The following is a 14,942-nucleotide window of genomic DNA, read 5'->3' as shown; positions in this document are numbered from 1 at the left end:
ATTGACAATCAGTGAAAAACTGTCACGGTTTAATTTTAAAAGTTGCTGCTGCATTATTTACAAACGACACGGACAAGGACATGAGACTTAACAGATTTCAATGAGATGTATTCTGAATGAATTTTAAAATGCCATTGAGCATTTAAAAAAATACTGTTTATAAACAGAAAACAAGAATCTACAGTCGTGCTTTGACACCCGAGTGTTCCGAGACACGAGCATAAATTTGAAACACAAGTAACGCCCAGGTGCTAAACGGACGAGCGCTGCGAGCGCGCTGCACTCGTTCAGTTCAGGTGTTCTCCACCTCCCGTTCTCGTCTCCTGCACGTCTCCCGTGTTGCGTTGCCATTATCTCCTTTGGCTGTATCTGTGAACATTCCTTATGAGTGATGGGCCCAAAGAAAGCGAGTGGTGAGGATGGCAGTGAAGAAAAGACGCTCGATGACGATAGAGATGAAGCATGAAATCATCGATCGTGTCCGTAAGTGATTTGGCACACCAGTATGAGCGCAGTACACCAACGATGTGTACAATCCTCAAACAGGAGGCCGCCATCAAGAACAATACTGTATATCATTTATTATATCATTGTGTGTGTGTGTATCTATATTGCAATTAAGACGGTTTTTTCCATCATTATTAACGTTGATTTGGGTGTTTTTAGATGGCCAGAACAGATTAAATTGCTTTCAGTTATTTTATATGGGAAAAATGTATTTGACAAAAGAGTGATTTGAGTCACGACATCAGTCCAGGAACGAATGATAGTCGTATGTCATGGCATTACTGTATTGGAGATCACTTTCATTCTAATAAGGGCAGGCAGTGTCACAGAAGAGGAAACCAAGCTTCTAACAGCACCCCCAAAAGATCTGGTTCAGCCACGCAGAGAAGAGAAGTAATCCTGTCTGACAGGCTTTCCCACTAGTCAACAACACAATCCCCTCGAGCCCAAAAATGTGTTTTCCCACCATTAAACTATTGGCAGGACAATTTGAAGTACACTGGTGAAAAAAAGAAAAAAAAAACACAAAAAAACATCTATACAACTACTGAAATTAAAACAAGCCTTCCATTGGATTAACACAAGATGTGAAATGTAAAAAAAAAAATCAACAGTGGAACTCATGGGTATGTTTAACTCAAAGGACCCGGAGTCATCAGCTGTGTAGTCTTAATAAACCACTTATCAGAATAAACCACTTATCAGTGAGCGTAAAGACTGGACTCTGGAGCAATGGGGAAAACGGTCATGTGGTCTGATGAATCCAGATGCACCTCCTTCAAGAGCGATGGCTGCGTCAGGTGAACGAGGACAGTCGTCTCCCTGAATCACCATGTTTTCCCCATCATTTTCCTCCTTGATGGCACGTGCTCAAACGGGGAGGGAGCGCGCGCCAGAGAGTTCACACGTGGACCGTCAGACACCGACCTCATTGGAGTGGAGAAGACTTCATGGAGCGTCCCGACTCTCCCATCATCGATAGTAAAGCTTGCCGAACAATTAACTCCAGATGAAAATAAATATTGTGACATTGCATAAGCATATCAGAAAGCTGCTGTGGTGAATGTGCGCTATTATCAAAGCTAAAGGCAGTCCAATGAAATAATGTGACCTGTCTATTTTTGGGGGGCGGCAGTGCAATGGCAATTGTATTTAGTGATGAATGTAATGTAGCAAACACCTGAACACCCTTCTGTCACCTCCCCTCTATTGGCTACTAGAAATAAAAAAATAACAAATGCACAAGACAATTCCAACAAGCAGTGTTCCATTCTCGCCTCCTGAAGAAACATGGCAGCAGACTTCACTCTTTTTTTAGACATAAAAAGGATAATACAACATTTTAAAAGCAATTTTTTTAGGCTCATGCATTTATAATAATAACAATAAATCAGACAATTATATTCACTTCACCAGAGTATAAAATCATTGTGCGTTTTCTATTGCCACCCTTTTCCATCTCTTCCCCCTTGAGGTGAATCTGCAACCTATTATATAAGCAAGAGAGTAAATTTGCGAGTTATCACGCAGTCCCACACTGTGGTTACCGTCTCATACAACAACAACAACAACAACAACAACAAAAAGACTCATTTAGATCCAGTCAGAATGTTATGTTCAAACCCCAAGCAATATTTATATTTGAAACAAGGAACCAATTATTTCAAGACAAAATCACAAGTTCCTTTTTCGTCATCTGGCTGATCTTGAGATACTATTAACCAGTATCTTCGTTTTAGTAAACATATTATCGTTACAGGACACAAAAAACGTTCTTCAGTACATGACCCCCCGACCAGAACATCAAAGCAATCCATCACGTGAAGACAGCTATGAAGTTGGTGCATCAGGTGTGACCATGCCGGTGTGTAACAGAACCACAAAACACTGTGTTGTTCGGTTATGGCATAAAAAGGCTGGCGTTGTTACCGGATGTGGGGAAAAAACATCCAATGGACTCTAAAAAAAGCACAGGAAGGAAACTGGGGGTGGGGTGGCAGTGAGCAGCAACGGGGGTGTGGCGGAGGAGAGTGGGAGGGAGAAAGGAATGTTCGCTTCACTCTCTTTCTCCTTGTTATCCTGTACATACATACACACACACACACACACACACGCCCCCACTTTCTCACAAACGACTATGAAAAGAACGCAGCATCAGTTTTTTTTCTTCCCTCAATGAGACGGTGGAATTGAGCATTCACTTTGATTGTTTGCCATCATTTTTAAAAAAAGAACAATAAATTCATCGGGATCTGAAGTGCTCTCTGTCCATGCGAGAACACAAGTCGGATTCCTGGCATTTCAAACTCACATTTGGTATTTCAAAAAGCATATTGCAAACAATATTTTCTGTTTACCCTTCAAAGCACAATTCAGTTCAGCTTTGATTTAAAGTTGCATTATTTTATGAACGCACAATGGGATGCAGAACTTGAAATAAACATTCACTTCGAGTCAAACGCAGATGGAAATAGCAGGAGTGTTTCAGAAGGATCTTTGAGACCGGCGTCAGTCGACTGGAGAAGGTCATACTAGACATGATTTGGCTTTGATTGAATTTTAAAAACAGTACGAGCGTTTTCTAAAAGCTGCTCCCATGTAAACAAGGAATCCCCTTTATCAACCATTTAAGAGCCTTTCATCTTCTAGGAGGAACACACACTCCACCTGGATTCACCAGGTGAATTGAAAAACACAAGGTGTTTGGAGATTTAAGAGAATGTGATACATTTCAAATTGGCCAAAAATAAAATGACACACAAGGCGATGGTTTCATTTTTGCTACCCTCATGGATTTTCCCCAATCACGTAGATTTTGTGTGATCCTGCTAACGAAAACTGCCAATGTATGCCATGAGTAGGAGCAGAATTCACTTTAATACAGTCACCAAACCAATGAGAACATCTGCAACCACGAGTCTGCTAAATGGAGCGCTGATCACGACCAGCGCTCCATCCCCCGGTTTCACTGGCTGGACGTGCAACAGCTTGGAGACAAGACGGAGGCGCCAGCACCCAGGATGGGGACACCTTAACCACAGCAGAGGACGAACACAACCGTCCCAGCTGACACTGGCAGAGCCGAGGCGAGAAGCCAAACCGGCTCCAGCATGTTCCACCTGGAGCCCCGATGCTCCACACAGGCAGCTCCAGCAAGTCGGGTTTCAGGAAGCCGCCGCAATTTAGAGAAGACAAGTTTGTTACTGCGAACTCAAATTATCCAACCGTTGACAAACAAAAAGAGTTTAGCCAGATTTATTTATTCCTATAATTTGTCCGGAGTCAAAGTCAAAACTCAGTGCATGAACGGAAACGTGTGCATTTCTAAGAGAAACTCAGCTGATCGAAGCTCCGGATGCTTTGCATTGACCTTTCTGGTAAACTTCTGGCTAGTCTTTGTTTTCTCCTGCATTGGCTAACCTGTTGGTTCATTTCAAGTAGTCTTGCACCAGCCTTGCCCTTTTTGTTCGCTATATATTCACATGTTACAAAGTCACAATATTAAAACGGATGCCATGATCAACATAAACATTTCCAGTTCCAGTATGTAATAGAACGTCAGTAATTCAGTGACGCATATCCTGGTAAACGTAGCTCCGTGGCAGGGTGATGAAGTCGTGCCATTACTGATCTTTATTTAAATTCTGTAACACTACTCTGCAAATATTCAGCGAGTCAGCTTTTAAATAAGAAACAATAAATAAAACCTTTTAATCTCTGAAAGGATCAAATATTTAACATTGGATTTGCCATTTGTCAAATTAAGGATCATTTTAATTAAAAAGAGAGACAACATTTATGGTATGTTTGACAGTTGTGATGTTTTTATTATCGCTGGTGAGACGAAGAAATGGAAAAGGCGACAAAATGCTGCAATAATGGACTTTACCTTCATCAATAAATAAACAGTTCCTAAAACAATGACCATAACAGGATGTCAGAAAGGCAATCGCTTCGTTTATGAATTATGTAATTCATACATGTAACATAGGTAACATTTCCAAGAACTGAACGGCGACAAACAACAGAACAGCATCACCGCAGAAACGGAGTTGAACTATGACTTGGACCCCAGAGAGCACAGGACTGGGAGCGAGAGAAGGAAAAGGGAACGCTTGTGCCTCTTTTCAGCGCCCTGAAGCCTGGGAACTTCAGCGGCTTGGCCGGGCTCTGAGAAATATCCTGAGCTGTAATGTAAACATGTGTGAACTCTGATCTGGCATCGCCCTCTCCTCCCAGTTTAACCCAGGACTCTGGTGCAAGGGGGGTTTGCCAATGACATCAGGAGCCCACGTTCTCATTTTTCTGAACAGGGTAATGACCCTGAGGAGAATAGGCTGTTTCAAATCCTGAAAAATTAAAGCCGCTTTGCTCCGAGCTCAATAGTTTCGCTGAAGGAAAAAACAAAGAGTGAGACGAGTGATTATTCCAGGGCTTTGCGTGAGCCTATGAAGCCACGGCACTGCTATTTGAGCAAAGTAAAGAGAGCGAACATGGCAACAAGCGCCTATCGGCAAACAGCGATAATCAGATCTGTTTACAACAGTAGCAACAACAAGTTCAGGAAACGCTGGAATATCAGGTGGCTGATTGGAAGATAAGTGTGAGAACGGTTCAAGATAAGCTTCTGTTGATGGCACAGCTGCCATCTTTAAAAGAAACCCCTTCAGAGTTCAGGTGGTGCTCGACGTGAATATTAAACAAGCTGAATTAAACACCCATCTATTATCCGACCTCATCACCAACACGTGTGTGTGTGTTTTTCATTGTGCGTGTAATTTGTGTCCTAAATTCACCATCCAAAAAATGTTGCACAGAGAAAATGCACCTGAACATGTTTGTTCCCACAAGGTTCCAGTTTCAGCTTTGGGTCGCAAAGCACTTGTGGAAAGAAACTCCAAGGCGCTACCCTACACCCCCGCCTCTCTCTCTCGCTCTCTCTCTCTCTTTTTCCTCGGCACACAATCCTGCCCTCTCTTCAATTTTAGTCGAGCAGGAAAAACTCGACAAACCTCAAAGAGCTCTCACAGTAGTAGAAATCGCATCGGCCAGGAACAGACACTTTTATGATGCCTCTCTGGGGGAAGACATTATATATATATATATATATATAATATACAGTACATATAACAGTGATCCAAGTGGTTTGCCTTGCTAAAGCCACAAAATCTCACTTCCTTAGTCACATGGATTTAATAGTAACAATAGAACACTGATGTATTAGTCAACCTAAAACTCCCCATTGCCTTCAGTGGCACAAACAGGATTTTTTTCTTGAAGTCCACATAATGCTTGAAATTCAAACAGAGTGCTGGCAATGACGATAAGCACGCTGGAAGCCCAAATCAACAACAAAGGAATCCACAGTGGGGACTCTCGAATCCAAACCTCTTGGGAACGGAGGTATTTCAACACAGTGAAATGCTCACTTGGATGAAACACTGAATAGCTGGGTAATTCATATTCAAAATGTGAAACAAGTAACCATGCATATTCACAAGTCTATTGCAGAGTCGAAAGCCCCTTTCACACACACACACACACACACACACACACACACACACACCCTCTCTATGCCTGAAATGTTCAGATGCATGTGCTGCTGGGGGTCATTTTTTGAATCGGAGCAGGAATTAAGACTCAGGATTAACTGCACTACATATTTCCCACCTCAGGACTCAATAACATTTCATGGAAAATGCCGCCACCATAGGAAGAACAGAAGTCACCGGTTACATCCCTCTGAATAAAGATTATTTCATGTGGAGTGAGCAAAGCTATCACACGCCTCCGGCAATGATGCATGTTTTTGTATTTAATGCACACAAGTACTTTCCTGGAGGTTTGAGAATACACAAGGTCATTTTTTTAAAAACTTGTTTTACCTTTCTAGTGAATTCATCAGGTTGTTGCAACGCAACATGCACCGCATTAGGCGTTTTCCAGAACGTAAAGTTGTTATCTTGCACATTCTGATAGATGCCATGGACCTGAGGCAGGGTTTAGGGGTCATCAATCAGATGGCTTTTAAGAGAAGGGATTTGAACCTATATGGGCAGTAGCTCCGGCTAAAATACAGGGTAGCTTTACCATAATGGCCAGGCCTCATGCAGCAACACCGTTACCTGGCCCACCTGACGTGTCAGAGGCCTGTGTACACATTTGTACTGGATCATCCTCATAAAACAGCAAGTAAAGACGGGCACACACCACGATTTCAGAAGCAGCCTTCAAAGACACACATCTTTCCCAAAGGCTTGCTGAATAAAACATGAGACGTGCAGCCGGGTGGATTGTGTGTGTGCGTGTCTGTTTGGGGATGACAACAAAAACTGGAAACAGATTATCTAAGAATGCCTTTCATCTGAGATAGATTCTTACTGCCCAGCTGGGTGACTGGACATGTTTGTAATCCCTGATTCATATGTTCTTCTTTATCTTCTTATTTTTTTTTGGGGGGGGGGGTTCATATATGTAAGCAGTTTTTGTTTTGTTTTATACATCGAACATATTCGACAAATATAAATTAGTCCAGAAAAGAACAGCCTACGATATTCAGGAGGAAAATGAATATGTAAATCTTGGCAGGTACAGAGATGTCCTAGATTCACAGAGCAGTTTCAAACGCAGCGCTGCCGCTTCCGTACAAACACTAGATTGCTGAGCTTTGTGTTTTAAGACAACGAAATTACTTGCTTAAATATAATCAGTCAAAGCCTGTAATATTTTTTAGATTTAAATTTCACCAACTAGTAAAACCAGATTATTCACATTTGCTTTAAATAGTGCTTGGAATTTCAATAAGAATTTTCTAAAGTCGTGGCAAAAACAGGAGAATGCAAAAATATTCAGAGATAAAACAGTTCAGACGAAGGGAAGTTGGATAAGGACCCGATGAATGAGATTATTAATTTAAAAAAAAACTACACAATCAATAACGGACCATTTGCATGCATGGTGAGGTAATAAAAGCGTGTTTACCAGGAAATAGAGGCCTTCGTTTCATGCAAGCTTTATCCAGAAGATGACCCAGTAGTTACTGAGCTCATCAATATCAACATACTGTGCAAAGAAATGTCCTCCAGAAGCAGTCATTACCTGGAAACTGACAGACCACAGCATCAAACTTGTGTAGGATATCAACCTCCCAATGCTTCTGTAGATCAACTTGATGCTGAAAAATCACAGGACTGTCTCCAGAAAACACTGTCGCACGACTTCCATCGCATGACATGACAAATACTTGAGGCATAAAAAGATGCAATCTGAGAAGAGTCCAAAGCCGATTCTTCGTGTTTGATTGGTCTTGAACATAAGGATAATAATAAGGATGCAAGATTTATCAAACTTGCATCATAACAATTGTGTTATGTTAGCATAATAACAATAAAGAATCTTGAAGAACATACTTATGGAATTCTTACCTGAATGAATCTGGAAAATTCTCATGAAATAACCGCTAACTTCAACCACATCACTGTGAGGGCAGGAAGATCTTGATAATATTTTTTCCTGAACTCATTCTGAATCAGATCCAGAATGAGTTTTGCATGAGAGTGCACATCGGACACCTTTATGACTGTGATTATTGGTGGGTGAATTGAATGGATATTTTAAGATATATTGGATGCTTTCTCAAAAACAAATCATAAGTAAATGGGGAAATCCAGATGGTCTAATCCAGCGATCTGGATACAAACAAAGACCCATCTTCATCACTATGCATCAGTAGAAAGCGATAGAAAGGGGCTGTGTTTAAACGAGGAGCGCTTATCCCAAATAAGAAGCGGAGATTAACAGATGATTTTACTGTAGTGTATAAAAGACCTGTCTTAACGTCTTTTAATCAAAGTAGCGAGATGCTCGATTCATCTGGTGGCCACAGCGTTACACAACGACACGAGCGTAATCACATCCGGCTTGCAGCGGCGTCGTGCCGCCGAGCAGCAGCCGCAGCGACCGACAGCTACACCTCAAGAGAAAAAAATAATACACAAATATTGTTTTTCCCATGACAACAGAGAAGGATCTGTGATACACACGTGAATACCGTCTACATCCACAGGGCTGGGGGGTAACGCGTTGGGCCTCACTGTGGGTGGCCCCCATGGACCGGGGCTAATTGTTTCACATCACAGCTGAGCCAGATCAGACCACCGGCAGCTCTGATGCAGGCAGTTTAACAGCCGAACAGGGGATGCCAGGAAGCACTTACAGGACACACCCACCTCACAGTCACGCTCACGTACACAGTACTCCTCATCTATCACTCACAGTAGTAGTAGTAGTAGTAGTAGTAGTATCACACATGACTACAAGCATTTCTCCTTGATCATGCTATTTGAGTAAGATGTTAATCCACTAGTCAAATAATGGTCATTATCTCAGTGGCAACAAATTTGTGTGTCTCTCACACACACACACGCGCACACACACACACACGCACACACACACACAAACACACACAGATTAACTTTTGCAGGAAAACATCAACTTTCTGATACATTAATGTTAACAAAAACTTTCATTCTGCATGTTTGACTGGATCAATCTTAACCTGTACCAGACAGTTATTTTATATTTACATGTTAATCATCTCTCAAAAACATAAAAACACACTTGAAGCATGACCCCCCCCCCTTCATGTTTTCCCCATCCTGTTCATAATCTCCAAAACCACTCGGCTTTATTTTACTTTTTATCTTTTTGTGGGATGGAACTGACAGCAGTCTCCAATTTCAACATGTTGTTCAAGGTTCTACAAGTCTCGTGTTCCCAATTCAATGGCAATACTGCTTTACTGTATAGCTGAACACATTTAACAAGGAATCTGGAAAGAAAGGACAGTTCTTTGGCCAGATTGAAACTATGTGGTTTTGTGCTTCGGATCACTAGATGACCATGTTCTTGCTTAAAGAAATAAAATTAAAAAAATTAACTAGTGGTCAATAAGCAACACGCCGCTCTGTCACTAGAACAAAACTGGGAAATATGAAAATCCCCCCCAGAGCCTGCAGGACAGTTAATCAGCAGGTATCCTGCTGCCTGCAGCTTTGTCAGGGCCTGTTTGACTTAAAGTAAACACGCGCCGGAAATGTATTCAGTGGCTCTAAACATTTAAATGGGGGGGGGGGGGTCTTGTGCTTCAAACTGTTTCATGGCCGGCACATCTTTCAAGAGGGGGGTCTTAATGAACCAATTTGTTAAATGCGTTATAATAGGCCATGGCTATGTGGCGTGCAGCAAGACAGCACAACTGTGCTAGAGGTGATTGCCAGATCCTGGCGTGATGAAACTGAACGTCTGTAGCATGAAATAAAAGGGCTTGTGTTTTGTAAACTCTACTCTGACCTACTTTTGTGCTGCATGAATGTATTGATAAGAGCATGAAGGGCAAAAAAAATAAAAAAACCATCCAATACAGCACCGAATGAACAGCCAAACGCTTTAGACAGGTTGATGCAAGCGTTGTGAAAAATCATTTCCCAAGTCGGATCGCATCTCCCCATTTCTCCCATCGCGTCTACGAGAATCTCCTTCGTTAACCTGTTCCCAGCGAGCTCCATTGTTAACCGACGCTCACTCTGCGCTCCCGGCTCGTCATAATCCATTGTGTTGTTTGCCCCTGACGTGGTGTACAATTCCATCTCAGATTCCGATCTGAAGAGTCGAAAACATGCCCACATGTGGCCGTCACAGAAGCCTTGCTTCTGTACATTCAGATCAATGTACCGGTAGTATTAATGTAGTACTACCATGCATCATGAAGTACTTCAGCATCCCAGGACATTTCCTGCAATTCATTTAATATTAATCCTTAACTTTTTTTTCCCCCAAATAGAATAAGTTTATGACCATTTTATGTGGTATTAACCCCTTGATGGACGCAGCACAAACATATTAAGGATGATTTCTGCAATGGCTGCTGTTCCGCTTTCATCCAATCATGAGTTGTGAAACGCATATTAACCCCAGGGTTGATAAAGACGTGCACCAGCACTTCATTTCCTCCTACCCATAATGCTGCCCTCAGCACTTTTATGTGGAGCACGCTACTCCAGAGTCAACACATCAGTAAACATTAAACCGTGCATGATACTGATGTTCCCCGACCGCTTTTATTCAGTCAATGCAATCCATGCATCGCGCCAGCCATGAATGCGTCGTGGCTTCGTAACCCTGCGTGTTTAAAATCATTGGCCGTTTCTTGTATGTGAACGTTTGGGTGAAGGTATGAGCTAATCCTATGCCGTGTTGTTGTCGAGGCAGTTCCAGTTCCGTGGAATAATGAACCGACAGAACAACCATCACCGAACTTATTGGGGTTTACTGGGAGAATATTTTTTTTACACGTTTATTTTTCCAATCAAGCATCTCAAGCTAATCTAGGGCAGGAACATTTGCAAGCTTCCACCTTGTTGACATTATACTGAAACACTGCGTGGAAAATAAACCAGAGCTTAAATGCTGAGCGCCCAAAGATGAAAGGAAACAAACTAAACCTCGTGTCTTACTTTGTTGTGCGCTTAACAGATCCTGTACATGAAGCCATTCCCATCAGCGGGGGAAGGCTGGCTGAAGTTCCCCTGCGGCGCGTTACTATCAAGGCTCTGTTGTTGAGGACAAACACGCCAACTTCATCCATTATGGTGAAGATTTATTCAAATAAAGTCGTGCAAATCATCAAAACAGGGCCACAAAGCTGCATCGAAATACAGGATCTCTGAGGGACAGACAAAAACACCCTCCTTCAGGAAAACCTCTGAGAAACGGCACTTAGCCCGCTTTGAAATTCACGTCGGCAGAATAATCGATATTGAAAACGGTGCATGTTAAACGGGTTAAAGAAGCCACAGAATGCATCCCTCCGATTGGCTCAGAGGCACAGCCGAGACGCAGGAAACACAAACGTCCCCGCGGCCCAAATGACCCCAAAAACCATTTCCTCTGGACGCAGTTCAGCTTTTGTGGTCCAGTTTCATCCCCTCAATGTCAAAGAGTCGTTTAATGAGAACAATCAAACAGCTGTTTTTAGTTCTGATCATCAGTCGGGCTGGACCGAGAATTAACTGCTGATTGATCAAGAGTCGCAACAGAGGAAGCTTTCATGAAGTAATTTAGGCAGAAAATAAAGAATAGATAAATAATAGGTCGAGTAGAAGTGTCATAACAGAACTCACCGCAATACGCGTGGAAATCTTCTGTTCGCCCTCACGGCCATTGTGCTCCCCGTTTGCCCTGCTGTACTCTGGCTGTTGCGGGTTCGAGCCCCGGCCGGTCTTCGCCTTCCGGCTCCCGGGCCCCTGCTGGACGATGTTGAGCAGGTGAAGCGTGTTCTCGTGCTCGCGGTCCGAGCTCTCGGCCTGACCCCTTTGGTAGCGGTTCTCGCAGGTCGAGTGGTGCCTCCGGCACAGCTCGATGCGGGCGCGCAGGCGCTCCACGATGGCGCTGTGGAGGTGCGGAACCGCGGACCCCCGTGAAGTGGCGGCCACCGGCCCGCCGGGCAGAGGTCCCAAACCGACACCCAGCATGGGTACGAACGGCCCCGCGGAAGACTGAGCAGGGGTCGCTTCTCCCATTCCCGCAAGTCCACGACTCGGTTACCGAGGCTGAGCTCCACGCGGTTTAAATGGACGAGAGGAAGGGAAGCAGTTCGGATCCCATGAGGAGAGAGAGAGAGAGAGAGACTACTCTGGTCTGTACGACGCACGGAACCGCGCAGCAGATAAGACTTCACCGACTGCGTTTGCGGGATTGCTGCTCCTCGAACGGACGATTTAAAAGATAAAAAACAAAGCGCATAATATAAAATCACAACAAACTCACTCTGGGGGTTTCAGATTGTCATCGTTGCAGAATCCCGTCAGCGGCTGTAATTAATTAAAAACACTGATCAGAGAATTCACAGCCGGATTGGATCCACGCGTGTTGCGCGACTCGAGCTCCGCGTACAGACAGATTCCATCCAAGAGACGATTCAGAATCATGGCACGCACAACTTCTCCTCCACGGACCCCCCCCGACCCCCCCCTCAGCGCATCGGCAAGTAGTTTTGCTGTTAAATGAGCCGCACTTATAGCAGCAAGCAGGAAACACGGAGAAACGCCGACTGCGCAGAATCACGATGTTGTGCGTAAAAGACGCACCAAAACGACCAAACTTCGAGACTCACGTTAATTTGTTTTGTTTTTCCTCCCTTTCTCTTTCCATCCGGATTATTAATGTCGGGGTTGTAGATTACAAATCAGAACATGCCGAAGCACGTCGCGTAGACCGATTGAGCTCACGCACACGCACGCACACACACACACAGCCAGTCCAGTGACAATCGTCGTGTCCGTGTGGTGCACCCACCGAGGCAGGAGCGGAACTAAAGGACAGACCCTCATTGTACGAGCGTTCCTCCACCGGCGTGAGACGCGCACGTGGACCGTGGCTCGGTCCGAAGGCGCGCTCTAGTGGACAGGAACGCGAACTGCAGCAGGAATACAACAGTGACCTCCGCCGAGGAGGTTATGATGGTTCAGTTTGTTTGTTGGCAGGATTACGCAACGCGTAATGGACGGATAGAGACAGTTGTTGGCCCCCCACCCCCCAAAACAAACCCCAAAACACGGAGCCTCGTTTATTCTAGAGGCCACTCCATTTATTTTGTGATGCGTTTGCTTATTGGAAAGATTAAGAATGAGAGATATTTATTTATGGTTTCCCCTCCTTGTGATCGCGTTAACGAGGAGGGGAAATAGATTGCGCTCTCACAAGTCGTGGTTTGTGGTGCAAGATCAGGCTGCTATAAAGCCTATTGGAGTACATGAAAGTTATATATGAAAGTTTCACCAAGTATTTGGCCACCGGGCTTCAAAACAACTTCAGATATAGGCTGTGATTAGACTCATTAGAATGGGAAGCAAATCCATGACTTGAGAAAGATAAAACTTTGATTGAACTATTAGCTCGGCCCAATTAGACTAAGATTCGATAAATGTATTAAATTGTTGCACCAAGAAACAAACAAGTAAATCACCAACGTAGGTGACAAATGGGTAATAATATTGTGGCTGGCCGAAAGCTCGACTTGTGATTTATACTTGAAGAGGATCCTGAGCACCAAACTTTTAGTTCTGGGTTTATTCTGTGACAGTTTGTCTACCATAATACAGGAATAACAAAGTCCATTCAAAATCAACGGTACCACATTACCATCACGATGGCATCGCTCCAAAGATCAAGACCATTTTCATACATCAATGTTAGTAGAGAGAAAGTTCTTCTCATTTGGTTTTTTTCTTTATGCATTATACGCAATTGGAAAAACACACAATAAATTAATAAATTAACACACAAGCAATTAGCAAATGCTCTACAGTAGTAGAAATAACAGTGGTTAAAATAAAAAAAGTTCACTTCTAGTACAGTATTGTCAACCCAGTGACGTCGGACAGTAGATCTGAGCAGAGTATTCCATTTTGCCCAGTCAGGCTGTCATTTAAAATACAAAAACTAATAATCTTCTACAACACTTACACATCTCATCTGCTTACAACGGGTCTCTCTAAATAATAAATTACACATCCGTCTCACTTCCGAGGCCGACAGATTTTCTTCAGTCTTTCCGTTTCATTCTCGGCCCTCGCTCCTCGTGAGCCGCAGTTCAGCTGCGTAGGGATTTGAGCAGTGCACATCAAACTGCCAGTATATCCAATTCACACACAGATCCTTAGATTTGTAATTTAAAAAAAGACATCAAATTCACAGCATAACAAATTAAAGCTGCATCCATGTGAAAATGACTCACATTTTAAGTAGAAAATAATGATTTTAAAAAAAGCAGTAAAAAAACTGGTAGAAACACTAAGAAATAGATCTTGATTTAAAAAACAAAAACAAATCAATAACACCATTTTGCACTGCATGGCCACATTATTCATTTCACGATCAAATAGGGATTCACCCTAAAGTGGTTCCAGCCCACAATGAAATACTGGACTTACATCGAACTAGAAACTAATCACGCAGTTGTCCTACATACAACATGGCTCTTGCTTGGAAATATTGTAAATAAGAGAATTTCTCAAAGACAAAATGTACAGCTCAAACTGAAATGAAACCATAAAGAAAATTAAACAAGCAGAAGAGGCTAAGAAATTTAGAAAACATTCCCTAGCTATTTTATGGGCCTACGATCACTGGCAAATCTTCATTGGGGTAGGATTCCTTTCTAAGAAAAGCACAATGTTGCATCACTGTGGTGCACTTTTTCTTTTGTCTCAGATAAGTGCATAACTGTAAACAACATGCATTGCAAATATGGCATTATTATTAATTATTTACATACAGGAAACAATGACTCTTCAGAGACAAAGCTGTAGCGTGCAGCATATCTAAAGCCTAATACATGCATCATGGATGAATCCCAGAAGACATAAATATGCTAC

At 42.9% G+C, this 14,942-nt stretch overlaps 1 protein-coding gene across 1 annotated transcript in view; it reads right to left on the bottom strand.

The window, feature by feature from the left end:
• The window catches only part of maml2 (mastermind like transcriptional coactivator 2), a 29,842-nt gene extending 17,748 nt beyond the window's left edge, over window positions 1–12,094 (bottom strand). The window contains exon 1 of the mRNA XM_068745578.1: window positions 11,688–12,094. Coding sequence (XP_068601679.1) covers window positions 11,688–12,086 — 399 coding nt within the window. The 5' untranslated portion in view covers window positions 12,087–12,094. The remainder of the gene's footprint in view (window positions 1–11,687) is intronic.
• Between the last annotated feature and the right edge of the window lie 2,848 nt (window positions 12,095–14,942).

This window comes from Brachionichthys hirsutus, chromosome 11 (assembly GCF_040956055.1).
Source record: "Brachionichthys hirsutus isolate HB-005 chromosome 11, CSIRO-AGI_Bhir_v1, whole genome shotgun sequence".
Taxonomy (NCBI): domain Eukaryota; kingdom Metazoa; phylum Chordata; class Actinopteri; order Lophiiformes; family Brachionichthyidae; genus Brachionichthys; species Brachionichthys hirsutus.
The sequence above is the reverse complement of the archived record's forward strand: the minus strand, read 5'-3'. Positions and strand labels throughout refer to the sequence as shown.